Source organism: Phocoena phocoena, chromosome 13 (genome assembly GCF_963924675.1).
Source record: "Phocoena phocoena chromosome 13, mPhoPho1.1, whole genome shotgun sequence".
Taxonomy (NCBI): Eukaryota; Metazoa; Chordata; class Mammalia; order Artiodactyla; family Phocoenidae; genus Phocoena; species Phocoena phocoena.
Genome location: NC_089231.1, coordinates 41,801,691 through 41,826,685, shown reverse-complemented (window position 1 = coordinate 41,826,685; position 24,995 = coordinate 41,801,691). Strand labels below are relative to the sequence as shown.

The window sequence follows — 24,995 nt, the reverse complement described above, 5'->3', positions numbered from 1 at the left end:
TAACAGTAATATAAGACAGGATAAAATAAAACTACAGAAGTACCACAAAGTACAATTTGCACATGGAAGAAAGACAGATTTAAGGCTGCTGTTAGCTAGAAGTGATGATTAAATAGATAAAGGCGTATTGGATAGTCCTCCAAGGAGTTCAACAGATTGAGACAGCAAGGGTTTCCCAGTAAAGGGAGCAGTGGAATGCAATTTCAGATTCGACTGCATTTTATCCTGTTCCTCAGAGACCAGGTACCATGCTATGCAGAAGTTTTTATATTTGTTATTTCAAGTGTTGTTGGTTTTCATGTAGAAGTGCTATTTGTTTCCATTTTTCCCATGAGGAATCTGAACTACGAGAGATACAAGGTCCACAAGTAACAGCTGATAAAACATGGCTAAGAACCAAGATCCACTGACTAAAATCAGGGAGCTTTTCTTCAGATTTGCTCACCAATGCTGCTAATTTTCCAGTGTCTCCTTCTGGGTTGTTTCCTTTTTCTTAGAGTACATTTTAGTTCTTCCCAGAAACAGCTTGTCAGTGGTAATTTCAGTAGTTGTCTGAAGTATTTTTCTTCCTCACTCTGGAGGTAGAGTTTAGCTAGGCATTGATTTGTATACTAAAAGTAGTTTCTCTAAAAAATTTTGAAGACTTTTTTCTCAGTATTTTGAAGATTGTCTTCCGACATCTATTTTGAGGACAAGTATTATGTTCAGTCTAGTTTCCTGTTTTAGATAATTTCTTGTTTCTTCCTGGTGACATTTGAGAATTTCTTGGGTCTGCTGCAGTTTTGCCTTGATGTACATAGGTGTGACTTTGTTTTTATTTGTGCTGCTCAGGGATGGTCTGTTTCTCTGTTCTTAGTATTCATGGTCTAGTCAATTCTGAAAAATTCTTCCTCCTTTTTTGCTTGAATATTGTCCTCATTCTCTCTAATTCCTCCTTTGGAATGCCTATTAGATCTATATCACTCTAGTCCCCAAGTTAACTTCTTTATCAAATTCCACTTCTCTTTTTTCTGTCTGTGAGTAATTTCCACAGTTCCAGTGTATCAATTTTCTCTTTGGTTGAATCATCTTATCTGCTATTTAACCCATCTAGTAAGGTTTTAGTTTCAATGTTTATAATGCCTGTCATTTCATTTTTTGAAGTTGTAATTTGATGCTTCCAATTCCCCTTTAATGGAAGAGTAGTCCTTTCCAGGGTCCCAGCTTTTTATACAGTTCTCAGTTCATGTTCCTGCCTAGTCACAAACCCAAATCCCCATCTCCTGAACTTGAATTGGCATTCAAATCCCAGCCCTGATCTGTTTGGGCTTAAATTCACTTTTTCTATCTTCCTACTCTGTTACCCTATCAAATTAAGGGCTTACAACTCTGGCTATGAGCTTGCTATTAATTTCAAGGCCTGGGAATTTCCTTTTCTTTCTTTTGAGCTTATATAGGTATTTAAAAATTGTTATATTGTACTCAGGGTTTGTATGTATTTGTAGAGGGAAGGTGAGTGGGATGTGTGAGGGGGTAATTCCGTGAGACTCAGGTCAACATTTTGCTTAAACTAAAAGATCCACTGATGAGTAACTCTGAAAGCAATGATGGTTGTATTCTTTGCACTTTAGTTACTCTTCAATTTTAGTAAATAAAATAATTTAGTAAATAAAGAGAGAATAGTACCCATGAACCCTGAGTCAGGAAAAATCAGTGAACCAAGAGAGCACACACTGAGAGAAAGAGTAGCAGTTCTCTGTGATAACTGAGACATTAAAGGAAATAATTGAACATATTAGAAGAAAGGGTAGAAAGGGGCCAGATTATATGCTAAACATTTTATTTACATTATCACATGTAATACCTCGAGAGCCTTCTCCTTTAGAAAAATGGAGACTCAGAAACATCACATAAAATTGTACAGGAATTGAACCTAGGTGTCTCAGTTTCAAAAGGGCATACTGTAACACACTATAGTAAGAAATTTAGAATTTGTCCTGAGATGACAAAAGTTTGACAGTATCAAAGCCAGAATTGAGGAAGACTACTCCAGGAGCAAAGGCAGATTTATAATAAAGCCAATGAAGTCCAGGCACCAGGGCTCTTCAACTGGATGGGACTACTGGAGTTACTGGATGTTGTAAGTATTCTAGTATTTCTTCTTTTTCTGAAGAAAAAGATTTGAATCTTCAAGATTTCTCTTTTTTAAAAAAAATATCATGTGTGGCTTTTTTCTAACTGCAGATATTCGTCCTTCTACCTAACTTTGTGCTCATAATTTTATATTACTTTTCTTTTGGAAAAAAGGTCCCAAATTTCATAATTCAGGTGCAAATCCTAGTTCTTTCTCTGCTTATGAATTAGAGGGTAGTATAAGATGGACGTACGTAGTTGAGTTAGAAGGATTATGCAAGGGTATAGGTATGAGATTTGAAAGGTTAGAACTAAAATGATACCTGATAAAGTTCAAACTTATGGGACTGATTTGGGAAAGACAGCAAAGGAAAAATAAACAGAATTTAGCCAGTGGTAGAATGCAAGTCAGGAGTATAAGGAGAGTCAAATCTCTTTCCAAGTTTATGAACACTGGTGTACATGACAACAGTGGTGCGATTGCTGGAAATAGATAAGTCAAGAGGAATTTACTGTTGATTTGGTAGATGAGGTGGAAGACCAGTGGAGAGAATGGGTGATAGAGAATGCAGAGAATTCAGTGAGGATATAACAACACATTTGCCTAGCATCTGACTAGAATGTGGAATGAAATACCAAGGCTTTGTATATGACTGGGATCTAAGAGTACTGTATACAGGAGTAGACCTCTGCAGCTGTGGAGAGGGTAATATGCGGTACACGGCCAAGCAAAGAATCTTAAGAAAAGCCCCAAATCAAGAAAAAGGTACATGAATAGAAATAGAAAATAGAATCTTAAGAAAATGGGGTGATTTATAGTTGAGGATGCAATTTTTGGATTTGGTGCAAAGGTAGTCATGTGATCTTCATAAGAACTAATTCAATATAGTGGTAAGGACCAGAGTCTGAATTTAAGGGATTTGGTGGGCGGTGGTGGTAACAGGTGTAATCTGTGAGTATAAAATATTTCAGTAAACATGGCAAAGAAAGATGGATGCATTGAGTCCTCAAAGAAAGATTACAGAAGTTATGAGGTTAATTTTTTTTTGAATTTGGACACTTTTTATAAGGCAGAAGAGAAGAAAAGGGAAAACTCAGTGAAAAGGGAAAACTGAAAATATGACCATTGGGATGGTCGAAGAAGCCATGTTCTGAAGGAGGTGAAATGACAGAGGAGCAGAAGTGAAGCGTTATCCAGAGCAGTAAGACCAGGACACTTCCTCTGTAAAGGCAGCAGGGGATACTTGAAAAATTGTAGGTGATTGTGAAAAATTTTAATATAGCTTGTGCAAGCTCTTTGAGTGAAAGTAAAGACTAAGAAATATCTATGCTAATAATGGCTAGAGTGATACAGACCACTGAAACTGAGAAAGCTAAAGAAATGTGAGTGCAGATTAGCTATCAAAATTATTAAGAAAGGTATTATAGGATGTAATTAAAAAGAAATACTATGAATAAAGAACTTAGAGGATGGTATGAACATATCCTGGGGGATGGTAGATCACATTTATAAAAGAGAGGGCAAAAATTGGTACAAATAGCAGGTGGGGAATTCAAACTAATTAGCATCAATTAAGTTAACTGGTCACAAAGAGAGAAACCTGTACAGTTGTGCTCACGATGCATGAAGAATACTGTGAATAATAATGGTTGCGCAGATATAAAGTCTTAAACCAAGATCTTGTATGAAGGGCTCAGTATATTTCCGCTCAAATTTTTAGTTTAAAGAAGCACTTTAATTCATTTTTTATAATAGCTCTATTTGCTAAAGAATGAATAGCGTCACTGTAGCTTTTGCAATGCCTATGATATCTATGAAAGCTGTGAATTGAAGACGAATTCTGATCTCTCTACTTTAGTCTGCATCAGACAAGTAGAGGCAAAGGATGTTAAGTAGTCAAATTCCCTCAAAAATGTACCATTTCCTAAGCATTAACCATTTATTTTCTAATGAAAGAACTGTGAAATAAGAAGGTCAGATATCAAAATTACTGAGGAGGGTATTATAGAATGTAATTAAAAAGAAATACTATGAATAAAGATCTTAGGGGCTTCCCTGGTGGCGCAGTGGTTGAGAGTCCACCTGCCGATGCAGGGGACACGGGTTCGTGCCCCGGTCCGGGGAGATCCCACATGCCGCGGAGCGGCTGTGCCCGTGAGCCATGGCCGCTGAGCCTGCGCGTCTGGAGCCTGTGCTCCGCAACGGGAGAGGCCCCAACAGTGAGAGGCCCGCGTACCGCAGAAAAAAAAAAAAAAAAAACTTAGAAGGTGGTATGAAAGTATGGTGTTTCCGTAATTAGATTATTTACACACTTGTTTTTAAATTTATATCTCTTTTCCCCCCAAATAGATATCAGAGCTACGAAGGAAATATGTAAGCTAAAACAAATTAAAAAAAAACAGATAATTGGGACCTTAGAAAGTTTTTTGGCTCTAAACTTCCTGACAGCCACAAAAGTGAACGTAGTAAGTTAATGATGAGAAAACATAAAAGCACTCTATTTCTGAAGAAGAAACACATTTTTTTTTCATTACATGCTAAAAGAGGGTTCCGAAATGAGATCATTTATAGTGGACATTAAGAAGCCTAGTGGACAATATCCCTGGCAAATTTTACAAAAAATAGCATGAGGGGGCTTCCCTGGTGGCGCAGTGGTTGAGAGTTCGCCTGCCAATGCAGGGGACACGGGTTCGTGCCCCGGTCCGGGAAGATTCCACATGCCGCGCGGCTGGGCCCGTGAGCCATGGCCGCTGAGCCTGCGCGTCCGGAGCCTGTGCTCCGCCACGGAAGAGGCCACAACAGTGAGAGGCCCGCATATCGCAAAAAAAAAAAAAAAAGCATGAGATTTAATTCTTCAAACAAATATAGTCAAATAAATAATATTAAAAAGCAAATTAATAGGTAATTTTTCAAGTGGCTGAGTTTATTGAATTCAAATATCTAGGCCACTTGATCTAACTTGATATAGTGTCAAGATATGAGATACAGGAGGAAGCATGGACAGAAAGTCTCAGACTATCTCCCCCAAATAGTTTCATTTGAGTTCTATAAAAATACATCTAAATATATGCAGCATGGTGAAAGAATCTCTAAACAATGCAAACTCAGAAAATAAAAAGAGAATCACATCACATAATACAAATAATACTTAGGTATGGGGTAACCTCACCTTGTTTATAAAGCTTTCTTTTTATGGCTTTATCTATTATAGGTGTTCCTGAATTTAAGATCAGGACACCTTGGAGAAATACATTTCTTTTCTGAAACAATCAACAAATATTCTTCAGAAAATTAGCTGAAGTAATTTGAGAGTCAAAGCTGCATAATAGAATCAATAATGATTTGATATATTTGTCTAAGGATTAACACAAGGGCTGCTTAACTCATTGGTTCTTAAAATCTAATGAAAACTAAGACAGTACTCTGTATCAAACTTATTGGATTTATTTTTCATAAAACATATCCTTTTATGTTCAACACTGAAGAATTTATGACTTGAGATGATTGGGAACACTGAATTAGTGAAAGTGTGTAGGAAAGTATCATAATATGTTTATTTAACTTCATGCATTATAGAGACTGTTTGGAGCAATGACATAAACATTTCGGCTACTTCAGCAATTAAGACCTTTGGGGTCTTAATAATTTCAGTGAAATAAGAATGCATAAATATATCTAAATGCATAAATATATCTAAATGCATAAATAAATCTAATATTTGTATGCATTCAGTGAAGTCAATGAAAAGTACTTGTGTTGTAAATTCTTAAGGGATAGTGTAGACTAATTAAACATGAATAGACTTTGTATTAGCAGCAGAAAATTAGAGTGAATGTCAACACTGTCAAGTATAATACTAATATAAGTTGTGATAAACCACTTCTATGGGAATATCCCTTTGAATTTCTTAATCAAAGTCAGTAGGGAACACATAATTCAATATTTTGCGTTTTGCTTTACTTAAAGAGTCTGCTGGATTAGAGATCCTAAGTAACTGGATGAGCTAAGCTTGCTGAATGCCACTTTCATTTTATAATACGGAGTCCCCTATCAAATACTCCTACAATTCTACTTTACAAATATATCAAGAAGTTCTCTAGGTTGCTTTCTTGACTTACTAAGTACTACAAAATAATTGGCATGTAAAGATAATCATATATTAAAAATGATACATTTTCTTCATGTCTACCTACAGCAAAAACAATATAAGAAAATATTTTTTAATGTTTCAATTTTTTAAAACTGTGGATATTATCTTAAGATTTTAAATTATAAAGGCAAAAAAAATGTACAATATTTAGTTGTAATTACTATCTGCCCTAGTCATGCCGTTTCCTATTTGTTCCAGGTAAGGATGAGTGTTCAAAATGATGACATGAAGTGATACATAAAGCCAATCAAAATTCCAAGTGTTAACTAGATGGCAAATTTAATTTTTATTCCAATAGTGCGTTACTGAGCAATGTATTTTTTAAAAATGGGCTAAACTACAATATCAATTTTCATCTGTGTTGTTCATTTAACATTTCTTTATATTAGGCCTTATATTATTACTTAAGCACTTCACTTCCCACAACTTGTAATCTCAAAGAATCATGATGATCAGGGAACATGTTAACTTTTCTTAATTAACAAGTCAGGCATCTTTTGTATTTCTCATTACTTTGCATGATGTTATGCACATTATACATATATTGAATAAGTGAATAAAAAATGAACAAATGAAAATTATTAAATACGAAATACAATAGCATTTCTTTACAGCATTATTTCCTTCAAGATTAGTTTGTAAACCTAACTAATCTTGATTTTATATTAACTTTTTGTCTTTCTCTATGCATAGCACAAGGTTTACATCAAATAGATGTTCATATTTGGTAAATAAATATAACTAATAAAAAACCTGTGATTATCTCAAATACATCTTTGAGAAATTAAGAATTCTACATGACAATGATTTTTTTCTTTTAAAGAATTATTAATACATGGAAAATAAGATAAATTTTACCAAAGAAAAGAATCTCTAAATAACATTAAAAGATTTAGAAGAAATAGTAGTGCCAGGTGCTGGTAAAATAAAATCATGGTATATAACATTATTATCTTTATTGTTACTGAAAGAGGAAAGTATATATTGTGCATTGTGCACTGAATGAGACATACTTAGTTTCTACTGGAATTTTACAACAACTGCCAATTTGATAATGAACCGATGTCAAAGCCAGGATTCTGGGCTTTTATTCCTGGTTGGATATCCTTTTTGTCTGTCATCTTTCTCCTATTGGGGGACAATAACTTTTAAAGAATTCAATAATGGGGGAAGTAGCTGTATTTTCTTCAAGCAATCTCTCCTCTCTTATACCATACCACCTCAACTGTCATAATTTAATTTCATCAAGCACAGCTATGCTATTTTATTTTAAAGTAATTTAGGTACAACAAACTCCAACTTCAATATAGTTATTCTAAGAAGTAAGCAAATTCTTAAATGTAGTGTTCTGTGATTTTATAATACAAATATTTTGGGTAGCTTTTTTCAGACGATGGATTAAATAATATTTGGTTGATTATATTTTCAGAGTTCAGATTTATTGAGTGGTTACTACGTGTCAAAAATGACCTGTCGAGCTTTACATGACAATTTATATAATCCTGTCAGCACTATAAATTAGGAATTATTCTCATTTCCAGAGGAGGGACCTGAGTTCAGAAAGTTGAAGCACCTTGCCCGGGTCACATAGCTACAAACTGGTGGACCCAGAACTCCAGACCAAGCTCTCCAGGGACCGAGCCTTGTGTTAGTGACCATCTTGGCAGACTGCCTCTCTATAAGAAACAGTCGTTTTTCTTTTAAAAATATCAAAGATATTTTTACAAAGCCATTGTAGAAAAATAGATAATATAGGAGGTATTACTTGTTATTCATTTCATTTATATCTGGAAAACTATTTCTCTTATTGGCATACTCTGAAACCTCTCCTATATCTATACCAACTCCTGTTCCATCACACCTAATAAATTGGAGACACTGATCACAAGCACGAAGAGTCTTGGTTTTTATGGAGCCTTCTCAAAAGTACAATGAAAATAGTTTCAGAAAATATCTAATACATGTCCACTCAAATACATAAAAATATAAAGAAAGTTTTAAAATACATTGTAAAAACGACTTCTAGTATAACAATTCCATCAAGGCAAGATAGAATAAAGGTCAAATAACACTGTCTAATTTCCACCCATAAATATCTAACACTGGCATAATATCATCCATCTATAAAAAGCCCAGCTGAATCTAAACGCTCATGTTAACCATCCACAAGACAAGTACACAAATATACCGAGTACACAAAAGCCTTATTTTTCACACAAGGATTTTCATTCCCTGACCTTTATTTTCAAGGCCTGCTATTTGTTAACTGTTGGTATGAAAATAGTATTACTTAGATGGATCCATCCATTTCCTTTTGTTCCAGAGAAAGCCATTCTCACAGGCCGTCTAAAGCAACGACTGGTGCTTCAGTTCAAGACTCGAATAACCTTAGATCTGCTTTAGCAGTAACAGAAAGGAAACACACAAGAATGAGATGCTGGCTCTCACTGCTGTTCACTCACATGACCCTCATTTCCTAGGACATGGTACCTAGGCTTGTGAGCACTGGTCTCACAAGGTATGTCTTATTGAATCAACAAAGGGGATAAATACTTCAGGAAGATGAAAAGGAGAAAAAACAAACAAGCAAACAAAAACCCCTTGGACCTGACGTTATGGAAAAAATTAAAAAGACACTAAGATGAAAAAAAAAATTGTGTCATGGTTACATGTGGGATTTGGATGGAATCTAGGGCTGTGTTTTAATTCAAAACTCACCATCTCAAAACCACTTCTTTTCATCCGCCTGCAGGACTTGAGGTAAGTACGTATGCGTTTTCGGGCACGCTCTTGATACTCAGGGAATTGTCGCCTGCATGAGTCAATGATAGCCTGGATCTTTTCTTTGGGCTGCTTAGAGATTGGGACCATTCGGTCCAAGTTTTCATCTACAAACAGCCTGACAAACATCTGTTGGCAAGAGGGAGACAGAGGAGAAGGGTTTGGAGGGCTGCTCTCTGCTGTTCCTAGCTTCCTGTCTTGATTACTGATAGGAAAATAGTCTTGTCTGGTTTATGCACTGGAGAACTTCGCAATGGAAAGCCAGAAACTTTAAGCAAACACCCTTTACAGACTTTCTAAATGGTTGGGTTAAAAAACAGAGAGAGAAAGAGAGAGAAAGGCAGACAGACAGACAGACAGAAAAGTATAGACTATTGCGTAGAAAAAAAATCAAGAAATAACAGTAGACTGTGACGATTGAGCGCCCCATAAAATTCTCTATTAATAATGTGACTGTTTACATTGCTACTCTACACAGTATACTAATCTCGGAAAACAAACAATTGACTCTTTTTTCATGCATAATTAGATAAGCTGGGAAAGCAAAGCAAATAACGGATGACGGGCAGACGCTTCCGAGGGATAAGCTGAGGCTCCCTTCATCCGCTAGGTAAACATGCATACTCACACAGCACAAGTGCAGTTTTCAGCTCACGTTTGGCTTTAAAATTCTAAACAAAACACAGCCATTCTGGTGTCTGGTTGGCTAAGAGTGTTTCATGTACTTTTTAAATCCTTCTGTAAATTAAACAAACATGTCTCTAAAGTAGCCACAGTTACCAACAAGCAACAACATGAAAGTGAAGTGGTAAAAATTCAGCCATAATGGTAGGGTGGCAGGACTCACATTAAAAGCTTTCAGCCGCTCGGCCTCAACGCCATCTGTCTCGTTAACTTTCTCAGAATCTTCGTGGTCATCGTGGTCATCTTCATCCTCATCTCCCCTGTTTAGGGACAGGTCCTCAGCTCCTCGGTCTACACTCTCATTTTTGCCCGAGTCATAGCTTGAATAGCTATGTGCAGGGGACTGAAAAGAAAATGGGAAATTGCTGCTTTGAAATTCCTTGCACAAGCTTATAAATTTTGTTTTATTTTTTTTTTTTTTTTTTTTTTTTTTTTTTTAATTTTGTTTTATTTTTAATGTCAATCATTTCTCAAAAATCTGGTTTAAATAAGTTGATAATTCTAGAGCTGCGGCTATTTTAATTTAAATCAAAATTAGCTTAAATGAAATCAAATTAAAAATTCATTTTCTCAGTCACATCAGTCACATTTCAAGTGCTTAATAGCCACAGAGTACATTTCTACGACTGCAGATTTATTGAATTGAGCTTTTTGAGAGCAATTACTGTTTCCATTCAATATACATATTCCAAAAAAAAAAACCCAACCTGTACTCAGTTTTGTAAAAGAATCACTGAATCACATATTCTTTGAACTAGAAATGACCTCAGAGCTTAGTCAGTCTAACTGCATTAGTATTCTTGAAACAGATAAGGAAACTGAGGGGTAGGTATATTTAATTGATTTGCCCAACAAGGACTACAGAAAATACTGATACTAGGACTGCTAGGAAAACATGCTTTCAAATCAGTTTATAATTTGTCTATGAGTCGAAAGATGGCATCTGATTTTGGTTTAGAAAAAAGCAACTAGGTTTCCTCCTAGCCATTTGTTAAGCTTAGTGCTTTGTAACGTACAAGAGAAGATGAATGCCAACCAAGACAATTTTCACAAACGTTGGTAATTGTGTCCAAGACCAACCATTGGTCCTGCTGTGGTAGCTTTTACTTGTTTGTTAGCCCAGCACCTGTTCCTTTCAGAATCAGCCCCTGCTTTGCCAGGTCAAAGTGCCAATCCTATGGGCAACAACCTCCTCTCCCCTAGGCATGAGTGCCTTGACTTCACCTCCAAGTGAAGAAAGTGTGCCTGTAACTAAAATCAAGTTGAATCCAGCAGAGCTAAGCAGAATAGAAATAGACCTGATAACATCATTTGAGTATCTAGATTCAACTGTGCCTGAAATTAAATTAACCCATGGACCTTTCAGCTGTGTGATACTATATCCTCTCCATCTCCCCACTTTATATTTTTGCTTAAATCTGAATTTAGATCATTTGCAATGGAGCCTGGACTAGTACAGAAATCAATCATTACAAGGTCAAATTAATAACCCAAATTTCACATCTGATGACTTAGATACCCAGGTGGCCCCAGCTAAATAGAAAACAATTCTGTAAACAAGAGCAGCTATCTTCAAATCTATCAACATAGTCTAATGCTTTTGAAAGCATTTAAAATGGGAAATTTTAAATCATCAGCGTCCAAAAAGGCCTCCATACAATGATAACATATGTGTTGCATGCTTTGAGGATTGCACTAATATATTATTACTACATAGTCAGAGGAGGGATAACAAAACTAGAATAGGTCACTGACATTAAAAGTGAAAAAAAGGCATACTTTTATAGTTCAGATCATTAACAAGGTGGAATTACCTAATCAAATATTAGGCAAATATTCCGTAAGTTTGAAAAATATACTATATATGCTTTTTAAATGGCATGTGCAATATTTTAAAGTGTTATAATACACTTATCTGGATGCAAATATGCTGGGCTAATCTATTCTTTTTAGATATGATGTGAGACACAGGAGCCAGCCATCTGCTACTAAAAGTACCACTATGGAACCATGAAGGATTTATGGTCCTAGTCACTCAAGGTAAAGAAAACTCATCACAGATCTGAGAATATTCAGGATCTAAAGCTAGAGCATAATCAAAGTTTTTTTCTTCTATGATATAAACTGAAAGTTTTGTAACACTGAATTATGTTTCTCAGATGGAGTGTCATTTCTCACCTATCTCACTGTTGAAGAACTAACTAGCTTTCAAGGTCAATCAGATTAAGTTCAATTTCCACAAAGATTCCCACTTCTACCTCAGTCAACTTCAATCTTTCCCTCCACTGTGAACTCTTAATAGCCAATGGCACTGGACACAGAATTAAACACCACAATTGCTCTCTACTTTTCTTTTCATGTTAATATGCATTTTCCTTCAAGCTAGACTGAGATAGGAATCAACATATCGCCTTCCACCTTTTCCTTCACAGCATCTAAGAAAGGTTCTCTACAGAGTTGGCACTTCAGACTGTAGTTTTCCTTTTACTACAAAGGCTTTGGTCTCAAAATACTGGGGAGTGAAGATAAGCCACAGACTGAAAGAAAATCTTTGCAAAAGACACATCTGTAAAAGGACAGTTATCCAAAACCTACAAAGAACACTGAAGCTCAACAATAAGAAAACAACCTGATTAAAATATGGGCCAGAGACCTTAAGAGACACCTCACCTAAGGAGATATACAGATGGCAAACAGGCATATGAAAAGATGCTCCACATCGTATATCATTGGGGAAATGCAAATTAAAGCAATAGTATCACTACACACCTATTAAAATGGTCAAAATCTGGAACACTGACAACACTAAATGCTGGAGAGGATGTGAAGCAACAGAAACCCTCATGCATTGCTGGTAGGATGCAAAACAGTACTGCCACTTTGGAAGATAGTCTTGCTTTTTCTTCCGAAACTAAACATATTCATCGTATGATCCAGCAATTGTGCTCCTTGGTATTTACCCAAGGAATTAAAATTTTATCTCTACACAAAACCTGCACATTAATGTTTCTAGCAGCTTTATTCATAATTGCCAAAACCTGGAACCAAGACGTGCTTCAGTAGGTGAGTGGGTAAATAAACTGTGGTTGACCAGATAATGGAATAATATTAAATACTAAAAGAAACGAGCTATCAAGCCATGGAAAGACATAGAAGAACCTGAAATACAAGTTACTAAGTGAAAGAAGCCAATGGAAAAGACTATATATTGTATGTTTTCAACTATATGACATTCTAGAAAAGGCAAAACTAGGCGCAGTAAAAAGATCAGTGGTTGCCAGGGTTTAGGGGGTGGGGAGAGATGAATGGATGGAGCACAGAAGATTTTTAGGGCGATGAAAATACTATGTATGATACTATAGTGGTGCATACATGTCATTATACATTTGTACAAATCCATAAATGTACAATACCATGAGTGAAACTTAATATAAACTATGGACTTTGGGTAATTATAATTCATCAGTTTAGGTTCATCAATTGTAACATATGTACCACTCTGGTCAGTGATGCTGATAACAGAGAAACTATGCATGTGTAAAGGGAAGTGGGAATATGGGAAATCTCTGTACCTTCCTCTCAATTTTGCTGTGAATCTATAACTGCTCTAAAAATAGTCCTTTTTAGGGCTTCCCTGGTGGAGCAGTGGTTGAGAATCTGCCTGCTAATGCAGAGGACACAGGTTCGAGCCCTGGTCTGGGAGGATCCCATATGCCGTGGAGCAACTAGGCCCATGAGCCACACCTACTGAGCCTGCGTGTCTGGAGCCTGTGCTCTGCAACAAGAGAGGCCGCGGCAGTGAAAGGCCCGTGCACCGCGATGAAGAGTGGCCCCCGCTTGCCACAACTAGAGAAAGCCCTCGCACAGAAACGAAGACCCAACACAGCAAAAATAAATAAATAAATTAGTAAAACAAAAGACTAGTCTTTGCCAAAGAATGATGGAAGTTTAAAAAAAAACAGTCCTGGGCTTCCCTGGTGGCGCAGTGGTTGAGAGTCCGCCTGCCGATGCAGGGGACACGGGTTCGTGCCCCGGTCTGGGAAGATCCCACATGCCGCGGAGCGGCTGGGCCCGTGAGCCATGGCCGCTGAGCCTGCGCGTCCGGAGCCTGTCCTCCGCAACGGGAGAGGCCACAACAGTGAGAGGCCCGCGTAACGCATAAAAAAAAAAAAAAACAGTCCTTTTTAACAAATGGGGGAATATGGGTATTGGGGTGATAATATAGAATCAGACAATAATAATTACTAGAGGCCTCCTAATAACCCACATAACATATGGCAGTCATTGCCTCATAAACCTGTGCCACCTCAATAAAACTTGGGATGATCACACCCTAAACAAGCCTCCCCTTCAGGAACAATTATTTTCATACTCCACGTGTAAATCCAAAATATCCGAATTAGATCCTAAAAAATACAAAGATAAAGAATCACAACTTATGCCCTATGGAAAATATATACCTGCTTATCCTCAAAACACAGGTGTTGGTTTATGGGGACAAGATTAGATTTTTGTCTTAGTTATATATTCCACTCATTCCGCTTGAGATAACATGCGACCGTCCTTAGCAAAGACCTTCTTGGAAATATATTGGCATTTTCCTTTTCCCACATTTCACACCTGAACAGAACTGCCAACTCCAGACCTAGAAAAATTCTCGCAGATAGGAAGCTTAACTTTACTTTTAAAGAAAGTTTGCTTACTCTGTGGTCAGAGAATTTCACCTCTTTGGTTAAATCTATTCATAATTGTTTTATTCTTTTCGATGCAATTGTAAATGGGATTGTTTTCTTAATTTCTCTTTCTGATAGTTCATTATTAATGCGTAGAAATGCAACAGATTTCTATATATTGATTTTGTATCCTGCAACTTCACTGAATTCAGCAAGTTATTTTTTAAAATATCAGTTATTCATTACTGAAGCTACTGGGCATTCTTAGCATCATTAAAAGTGTGATTACCAGACACTGTGTGCCATCTGATGTGATACGAAATGATGCAAAATGAAGCATACAGCATAACTTAAGAAGCAAGCTCACGAAAAAAAGAAAAAAGAATTTGAATTGAATCAAACCTAAGTCTAGAAACAGTGGTTCTCAAAGTGTGCCTGTTAGATCAGAAGTAACTGCATCTCCTGGGAACTTATTAGAAATGCAAATTATTGGCCTCCATCCCAGATCACCTGAATCAGACACTTTGGGGCTGGACCCAAAATCTGTGTTTTAACACAGCAGTCCCCAACCTTTTTGGCACCAGGGACCGGTTTCGTGGAAGACAATTTTTCCACGGACAGTGGGGTTGGGGAGGGGATGGTTCAGGCAGTAATTCGAATGATGGGGAGCAATGGGGAGCGGCAGATGAAGCTTCACTTGCTTGCCCACTGCTCACCTCCTGCTGTGTGGCCAGTTCCTAACAGGCTGTGGACTGGTACTGGTATGTGGCCCGGGTGTTGGGGATCCCTGTTTTAACTTACCTTCCAGGGGGATTCTGATGCAGCTCAAGTTTGAGAACCACTATTCTGAAGCTAACTTCCATTTATAGGAAATAAGGCAGATAAAATAACAAGTTAAAAGACACAAGAGAAAGACAGACAAATCCAAAATATGAGACATTGTGCAGGACAATTGACTTTGGTTCAGCAATATGTTAATCACACAGAAAAAATACGTGATATATTAGAAGAGATTTAAAAGGTTTAATTAAATGAAATGTGTTGACTTTGTATCGTGATCCAAATAAACCCAATGCAAAAGATAATTTTGAGAAAATTGGGAAGATTTGACTATGGATGAGGTTATTAGGTAATAACACTGAATACTTTTTTACGTATTAGATTAGATGTAATAACCTAACATTTGGTTAAGTAAATGTTTATGTAAGAAAATGTCCACATTTGTTAGAGGCAGAAATTGAGGAATGAAGGGATGAAATGATGTGGATATCTGGGATTTACTTTTAAATACTGCAGGAAAGAAAAGGAAAAAAGTGGAAAAAAATGTGGAAAATAAAAAAAATGTGGAAAGTCTTAACCACTGTTGAATTTGGGTGATGGGTATTAGTAGTTCTATGTATTATATTCTCTATTTTTAAATGATTTTAAACTCTCAAAATGAATTTTAAGATGTATAAATTTTGTAATTAGTTGGGGGTTTTTTTGGTTTTTTTTAAAATTTTTTTGCAGTACGCAGGCCTCTCACTGTTGTGGCCTCTCCCGTTGTGGAGCACAGGCTCCGGACGCGCAGGCTCAGCAGCCATGGCTCACGGGCCCAGCTGCTCCGCGGCACGTGGGATCTTCCTGGATTGGGGCATGAACCTGTGTCCCCTGTATAGGCAGGCAGACTCTCAACCACTAGGCCACCAGAGAAGCCCTGTAATTAGTTTTATATCTCCTCCATTTTGAATATTTTTACATGACAGTCATTTATTCAAAAACATTTAAAGAAGCACTACTTAATACTTAGAGCATTGTTCTAGGCTCATAGGATTGAATGGATCCAAATTTTCTGAGGTCTGAAAGTTATAAAGTTTGGAGAGGCAGTGCATTTGAAAAATTAGTTAGAAAAGTGAATATTTAATTAAAATGAGAAAAACCACAATAAATTACAAGATTCTAAAAAGCTTATAAATGCTACAACCATCACAAAATGTAGAAAAATAATATTTTAAAAATTAAATAACGCCCTGGCCCATCTCTATAATACTGTTTCCTTTCCACATTTCTTGGCTGCATGCTCTTTGATTGCTTCTTCATATGACAATGATTTTGTATTATCATATTCTATAAAGAGAATAGAAAAATAATTCAGTCTTTACTTCAGCATATCTGATGGAAATGCGTCATTTATTGTTGATAGTTTTGAAACTTTCCTTTGCTCTTCAAATTAAATATTGCTAATATCATGCAAATTGTTACATTGTTTTCAGTCGGGGAAACCTTAATCAAGTTCCTTTAATATTTAGGGCATCTGAAGTTTTCTTGGGAAGTGACTGATGTCTTCATTAAAGTGACATTTATAAGTTTTATGTTTTCTTCATTGATATCAGTATCTTTTGTCAAATCCAATGTGAAATTTAAATCTTCTTCCACCTTGTTAATATAATTCATTTCTCTTCATTAAGTGTATTTTTCTTCCTCCCAAGGAAATACTGTCTTTAGTAAGACCTGACATTTTCATTACAAGTCACTTACTACTCAGTGTCAAAATGTAGATCAATTTCACTTCTTATTTTTGTTGATATTTTTTACACTCCATTACTATTTTTTAAAATGTCTTTATTGGAGTATAATTGCTTTACAATGGTGTGTTAGTTTCTGCTTTATAGCAAAGTGGATCAATATAAAGACAACAAAGCCTTTATATATTTCAAATTAAGGGTCTGTAATTTCTCACGTATTTTATTCAAAAGGTCCAAAAGATCTTTCCACATGGCAATTGAAATGTCATAATTCCACTGTGTGAAGTGTACACAACATATCTCTGTATTATTACTTATGCATGTGAATTTGCAATTACACATTTGTATAACCAAGGATTGGTATTTGTTATTTTGTTTACTGGTTTACCATTATGTATATGATTTCCCAAGATTGAGATTAATTCTTCGTAAGCAGTTTTGGATAAAGAAGTCACATTTGATACTTCATTTTGACATTTTCCAAGTGTTTGTCCAAAAATTAATAATTACTTTGGAGATTCTCATGAAATTTTAGTTATATAAAAGTCACTCGGGGCTTCCCTGGTGGCGCAGTGGTTGAGAGTCCGCCTGCCGATGCAGGGGACACGGGTTCGTGCCCCGGTCTGGGAAGATCCCACATGCCGCGGAGCGGCTGGGCCCGTGAGCCATGGCCGCTGAGCCTGCGCGTCCGGAGCCTGTCCTCCGCAACGGGAGAGGCCACAACAGTGAGAGGCCCGCGTAACGCATAAAAAAAAAAAAAAAAAAAAAAAAAAAAAAAAAAAGTCACTCCATTTCATAACATCTGAAAGGAAATCTCTCTCACTTAATAATTTAAAAAACCATAGCTACCTTTTTGGTGCTTCAAAATGATATTAAACCTTTTTTTCAAGCTTGTTCTTCAAGGTATTAGTTGGCTAGCAGGTGGTTTTATCATTTGGCATGTATCAGAATCACCCAAAGGATCTTTTCAAATATAGAGCACTGGACCCCATTCAGTAGGTCTGGAGTGGGGCCCAAGAATTTTGATTTCTAACAACTGCCCAGGCGATGCAGATGCACTAGTCTTCATCCATTTGAGCTGCTATAACAAAAATACTACAGATTGGGTGGCTTAAACAAAAAACACTTATTTCTCACAGTTCTGGAGGCTGGCAAGTCCAAGATCAAGCAGCCATCAGATCTGATAACTGATGAGAACCTGATTCCTGGTTCACAGGTTACAAAATTTGTCAACAAGAAAAATAAGATTATGGTTAACTGTTTAATGTCTAATCAAAGCATAATTATTAAAAAATTTTAAATAAGATCAAAGATTATACTATTAAACTAAATAATGGATATTCATTAAATATCTAAATCATTTCCAATTAAGATAATATACTGAAACATTAAATGCTAAATTTGGTTTTTAAATTTTTACAGAGAGACAAAAAATACTTGGGTTTATTAACAAAATGGCCTGTCACATTAAAAATTGCACTATAAAAACATATCTCTAAAAACTGTAAGTTTTTATAATTATGTATTAATAAATTTGGTAACCCACAATGTAATGCTAATATATAATAGTTCACAATTGCCTACTACCTAGTTTTCACTGGAAAATAAAGATTACTAATAGTAAAAAGTTTATTGTACACACACCAAAAAGACAGTTCTTGAACTGGGAACACTCAAACTAAAACATGGAATGAGGCTCAGGGGGATATTGTTACAAGGCATCTTATATGGTAGGGAGGCAGTGATTGTTTATTCTTCACAGTGGTTATAATATTAGAATTTTCCTTTTAAAAAAAATTTTTTTTGGCCACGCCACACGACATGTGGGATCTTAGTTGCCCAACCAGGGATCAAACATGTGCCCCCTGTGGTGCAAGCATGGAGTTCTAACCACTGGATTGTCAGGGAAGTCCCTAGAATTTTCTTACATGATAATGGTAGGGAATCAGATAATTGTTACCTCATTTCAATTTTGGGTAACAGTTTAAGTTTTGCTTATGGTTTTTCAGAGACACAAGTAAGAAATGACCCAGGTCAAGTTAGTCTCACAAAATAAGCTAAATTAAGTTTTGCTTGTATGACTAAACTGGTCTTGTCTGCTCAGGAAATTTTCAAGGTTGGTTCCATTTTATTTTATTTTTTTATATTAATGAGATAGTGTGCATTCTCTTTTTATAATTTATCTGTGAAATCTAGCATGTTTTACACTTACAGCCCATCTCAGACTAGTCATATTTCAAGTGTTCAATAGCCACATATTCTACATTTGTATATATTGTAAAATGATCACCAAACACTACCAACTACAGAGGAACTATTTTCATAAGACACAGAATCTTTGTTTCCTAGGCAGATTACATTAAAGGTAAAGATAAACCTTTTATAATCTTTTATTAAAAGCATACCGATAATCTAAGAATTTTTGTGCTTTTTAACAGACAGAAAATTAAATCCTAGTTTTGAACTCTTTTTAAAAACACTTATAAATAAACCTATTCAATTTTAGCCAGCTTTGAACTCACACATAAAACTTCTTTTCTACAAATTTCTGTACCTTTCTATGTCCATTCAGCTCTTGTCCTTTTTTTTTTTTGCTTTCTTATTCTGGAACAATCATTTTAGTTAGGAAAAAATTACCTTTTCTCCCTTACCAAAACAAAAAAGCAAAAAAATCCCAAAACCCAATAAACAACAACAAAAACACCAAAAACCCAAAACCAAGCAAACAAATGGCCTTCATACCTTTCCTTATCCAAAAAACACATTCTATCTTCCTTACTTCCTTTTCATATACAGTTGTTTTCTTTTACCCTTATTATTAGTTTTATTTTACATACTGATTATAAATTTTAATTACTAGTACCACTGTTACATGGTGAGTCAGAAGTAGAAAAGGCAGTGATCTCTCTTGCTATTCTAAACATAAAACTTTTTATTCTGATGAATATAATTTATTCATGATAGGAAGTCGTCTATAAGAAGCAATTTTTCTGAGGATGGAGGGTCTTAGAAACATGCATTGAAATCATACTGAGAGATTCAACACTAAACAGATAACAAATTATCTTAGGTATTAACACACATTTCCAAGCAAAAAAAGAAGAGAAATATTGGTCAGACTACACAAAATCTGAAGGAGTGAGGGTAGGGAAGAGAGTATAAGCCATCATTCTAAAACGGGTTTGGAACAACTGATTCTCATTTTTTTTTCCTGGAACATGTGCCTAGGGTGCCAATGGTTACTGAAGTTTCTCTAATTGAAAAAATAATTGCACCATCACTCTGCTTATTCCACTTAGAAAGAGAAGCTGTAAGTCAAAAGTAGCACATTTTATTTGAAGTTACTATATACTTCAATGTGAAGGAATTGCTCCTGAGAGAATCTGATATGTATTTAACCAATTTGTCAAGGTTTTTATTTTTATTTACAAATGATGACAGAAATATGTGCTAGGAATGACATTTCAGGTTTCTTTCAACCTGAAGCTTAAATGATTATACCACTTTTAAGAGGAAGAATCCAACAAACTGTATGTTCTTGAAGCTTCTAGAGATAGATGTCAGGGATACTGCTTTTATCTTTCATTACAAGGTGAGAATATAATCACATTACAGAAATCTTTTGACCTGATAAGTAAAGATGTGAATCCCTGGTTTAACTCTTCTATTAAAGGTTCAAACACAACTACTTAAATTACTAACCTATCACCCTAAAGGAGAAATCCCCAAAGGGCAAAATTTATCTTCCAATATCCCACTTTAGTCCTACAATTAAAATAACAAAAGGTAAATGTAGGTATCATATCTCAGAACATCTAATGTAAATAATAATTAGATTTTGTTAGGTACTTTTAAAAAAATGAACAATGTTATATATGCTATTAATGTATTTTCCCCCAAAGCCTAAATTTACTATAATACTATCTCATATGTCTTTAGAAGAACATATTTTTCTTCTCAGAGTTCAAATTTAGGTGAAAGTGGGCCTTGGAAGTGAACTGAACTCCCAATCATTAATTCTATCACCTACAATTCAAATGATTATAATACTGTAGTGGTTTTAAGGCACTATTACTGTTTTTATTTACAAGGGAGTGGGGTTATATAAATATTTTCACAATATTTGGTAATAATTTCACCATCCTAGGCTTTAGACAATAAAAAAAACAATTGATATGACAAAATTGCCAAGCCTGATATCTATTTTAAAATCCTTTTAACTTGCATATTAAATATTTAATCTTGTTTCATTTGTCTTACTTTAAAAGTAAGTATTAGTAGTAAGTGACAGCAATATCATCATCAATAATAGCAACGATAATAATAACCACATGTGGTTAGTGGCTGCTATATTAGATAGCACAGACCTTTACTGATGACCTTAAGAGAAACGTGAGTCTTTGTCTAGGGGAGAAACTCTAAATAAGATATGATTCTGTCAGAGCATCCCAGAAATCTTAGCACTGAGGACAAAATTCATTTGAATTCTTGGAATTATATGTCAGCTTTAGATCTGTTCATAGCAGTAGACTTCACTGAATGTTATCCAAATCCATATATATACGTACGTATATATAACATATATAAACATATATATTTCAATTATATCTATATATTTTGATTATTTATATAATTTTCAGATCTTACAGGAATATGAGACTGTTTTCCTTTGATATTTACTTCTGAAGGGAGGTGTCTGGGAAATGGCCAATTACAGTACAACAATATGTAATGCACATGAACTTTTACATTACAAATGTAAAATCTGAAAAGTGAGACTCAAATGGACATCATAGCATGTTTGTTCTTAGGTCGCTGGGACAAAATTAAAAACAAAATCAACCCTGCATTCCCTGTTGCATGTAAAATCATTAGAAGAAGAGGGCAAGAAGACCATGATAACTAGTAAATGAGAGTATAATTTATCAGTTATCTTATCAACATCTCAGGTTTATTCATGCTTAAACAACATACCAGACACAATCTTATCCTTTAAAATTGTAAATGAAATTATCTGTACATCTATTTAACCCATCCATTAAATGCCCTAACCATATTATCTGACTCCATGTCTACTTAATTATACAATAATATACTACCTATTAAAAACGTCTTGAATTATGAGATAAAAAATTATTATTTACGTGTTTGTAATCTTTTATTTAAAAGCCTTGGTCCTAGATATGTTTGGAACTTACAATTTGTTTGGATTTAGACAGAGCATGCAGAGCATAAACTATATAGTTTGAAATACCTCAGAAGCACCCTATAACATATATTAATGTTTCTCCACAAAATCATATGAATATGTATACTAAATTAGATAAACAAAGACCATAAATAGCTTCATGTCAATTCACATCAGATTTTGCCAAAAATGAGTGTGCCACAAATTTATGTTAAAAAACTTTATTTCTGAGAGCCCTTTGGTTTTTGAATTGTGGAAAAGGAACTGTGGGTTCATAATATAATGAAATCTTAAGTGTTTAAACTAGATACTAGTTCTAAGCTGCCTGTTCATGAAACAGCTTTAATAAATTATAATTATTTAAATACCTCAAAAACCAGACCCAAACATGGCAGGGATGTTGGCATTATAAGACTATTAAGTTAAAACAACTATGAGTAATATGCGAAGGACTCTAATGGAAAAAGTAGATAACATGCAAGAAGAGATCAATAACATAAGCAAAGAGGTGATTTCCAAGAAAGAATATAAAAGAGAAGTGATAGACCAGAGGACCTTCAAGACGGCAGAGGAGTAAGACGTGACGATCACCTGCCTCCCCACAAATATATCAAAACTACACCTATGTGTGGAACAGCTCCTAGAAAACACTTACTGAATGCTGGCAGAAGACCTCAGACTTCCCAAAAGGCAAGAAACTCCCCACGTACCTGGGTATAACAAAAGAAAAAAGAAAAAACAGACAAAAGAATAGGGACGGAACCTGCACCTCTGGGAGGGAGCTGTGAAGGAGGAAAAGTTTCAATACACTAGGAAGCCCCTTCACTGGATGAGATGGGGCAGGGGGAAGCTTCAGAGCCATGGAAGACAGCACAGCAACAGGCGTGCAGAGGGCAAAGTGGAGAGATTCCCGCACAGAGGATCCCTGTTGACCATCACTCACCGGCGTGAGAGGCTTGTCTGCTCACCAGCTGGGGGGTGGGGTTGGGGCCTGGGAGCTGAGGCTGGGGGCTTCAAACGTCAGATCCCAGGGAGAGAACTGGGGTTGGCTGCGTGAACACAGCCTGAAGGGGCTAGTGCACCACAGCTAGCCGGGAGGGAATCCAGGAAAAGGTCTGGAACTACCTAAGATCAAGAGACCATAGTTTCAGGGTGCACGAGGAGAGGAGATTCACAGCACTCCCTAAACGAGCTTCAGAGATGGGTGCGAGCCGCAGCTATCAGCACAGACACCAGAGTCTGACATGAAATGCTAACACTGCTGCTGCAGCCATCAAAAATCCTGTGCATAAGCACAGGTCACTATCCACACCTCTGCTCCTGGGAGCCTGTGCAGCACACCACTGCCAGGATCCCGTGATCCAGGGACAACTTCCCCGGGAGAACACATGGTGTGCCTCAGGCTGTTGCAACGTCACTCAAGCCTCTGCCACTGCAGGCTCACCCTGCATTCCGTACCCCTCCCTCCCCCCACCCCCCGCCCTGGTCTGAGTGAGCCAGAGCCCCCTAATCAGCCGCTCCATTAACCACTTCCTGTCTGAGCGACAAACAGATGTCAGAGGGAGACCTACATGCAGAGGCAGGACCAAATCCAAAGCTGAACCCCAGGAGCTGTGAGAACAAAGAAGAGAAAGGGAAACTTCTCCCAGCAGCCTCAGGAGCAGCCGATTGAATCTCCACAATCAACCTGATGTATGCTGCATCTGTGGAATACCAGAATAGATGACGTATCATCCCAAAATTGAGGCAGTGGACTTTGGGAGCAAATGTAGACTTTGGGTTTGATGTATGCAACTGACTAGTTTCTGATTTATATGTTTATCTTAGTTTAGTTTTTAGTGCTTGTTATCACTGGTGGATTTGTTTATTGGTTTGGTTGCTCTCTTCTTTTTTTTTACTTTTTTTATTTTAATATTTTTAAAAAAAAATTATTTTAATAACTTTCTTTTCTTTTCTTTCTTCCTTTCCTTTTTTATCCACCCTTTTCTTCTGAGCCGTGTGGCTGACAGGGTCTTGGTACTCCGGCTGGGTGTCAGGCCAGAGCCCTCTGGATCACCAGAGACCTCCTGGCTTCACATAATACCAATCAGCTAGAAGTCCTCCAGAGATCTCTAACTCAATGCTAAGACCCAGATCCACTCAACAACCACCAAGCTCCAGTACTGTACACCCTACACCAATCAACTAGCAAGACAGGAACACAACACCATCCATTAGCAGAGAGGCTACCTAAAATCAAACTAAGTTCACAGATACCCCAAAACACACCACTGGACACGGTCCTGCCCAGCAGAAAGACAAGATCCAGCCTCATCCACCAGAACAGAGGCATCAGTCCCCTCCACCAGGAAGCCTACAAAACCCACTAAACCAACCTTACCCACTGGCGGCAGCCACCAAAAACAATGGGACCTATGGACCTGCAGCCTGTGAAAAGGAGACCCCAAACACAGTAAGTTAAGAAAATAAGAAGACAGAGAAATACACAGCAGATGAAGGAGCAAGGTAAAAACCACCAGGCCAAACATATGAAGAGGAAATAGGCAGTCTACCTGAAAAAGAATTCAGAATAATGATAGTAAAGATGATCCAAAATATTGGAGACAGAATGGAGAAAATAAAAGAAACATTTAACAAGGACCTAGAAGAACTAAAGAGCAAACAAACAATGATAAACAACACAATAAATGAAATTAAAATTCTCTAGAAGGAATCACTAGCAGAATAACTGAGGCAGAAAAAAAGATAAGTGACCTGGAAGATAAAATAGTGGAAATAACTACTGCAGGGCAGAATAAAGAAAAAAGAATGAAAAGAATTGAGGACAGTCTCAGAGACATCTGGAACAACATTAAACACACCAATATTCGAATTACAGGGGTCTCAGAAGAAGAAGAGAAAA

The 24,995-nt window shown here is 36.4% G+C and overlaps 1 protein-coding gene across 8 annotated transcripts in view; it reads right to left on the bottom strand.

The window, feature by feature from the left end:
* NOL4 (nucleolar protein 4) overlaps positions 1-24,995 on the bottom strand; it is a 394,072-nt gene that overhangs the window by 98,160 nt on the left and 270,917 nt on the right. For 5 of the 8 annotated variants that reach the window (XM_065889364.1, XM_065889363.1, XM_065889365.1 and 2 more), the window contains one exon: positions 9,892-10,071. In XM_065889364.1, the coding sequence (XP_065745436.1) occupies positions 9,892-10,071 (180 nt within the window). Of the gene's footprint in view, positions 1-8,981; positions 9,174-9,891; positions 10,072-24,995 lie in introns of all 8 variants that reach the window. The other 3 variants (XM_065889362.1, XM_065889369.1, XM_065889367.1) reach the window with 1 other exon arrangement.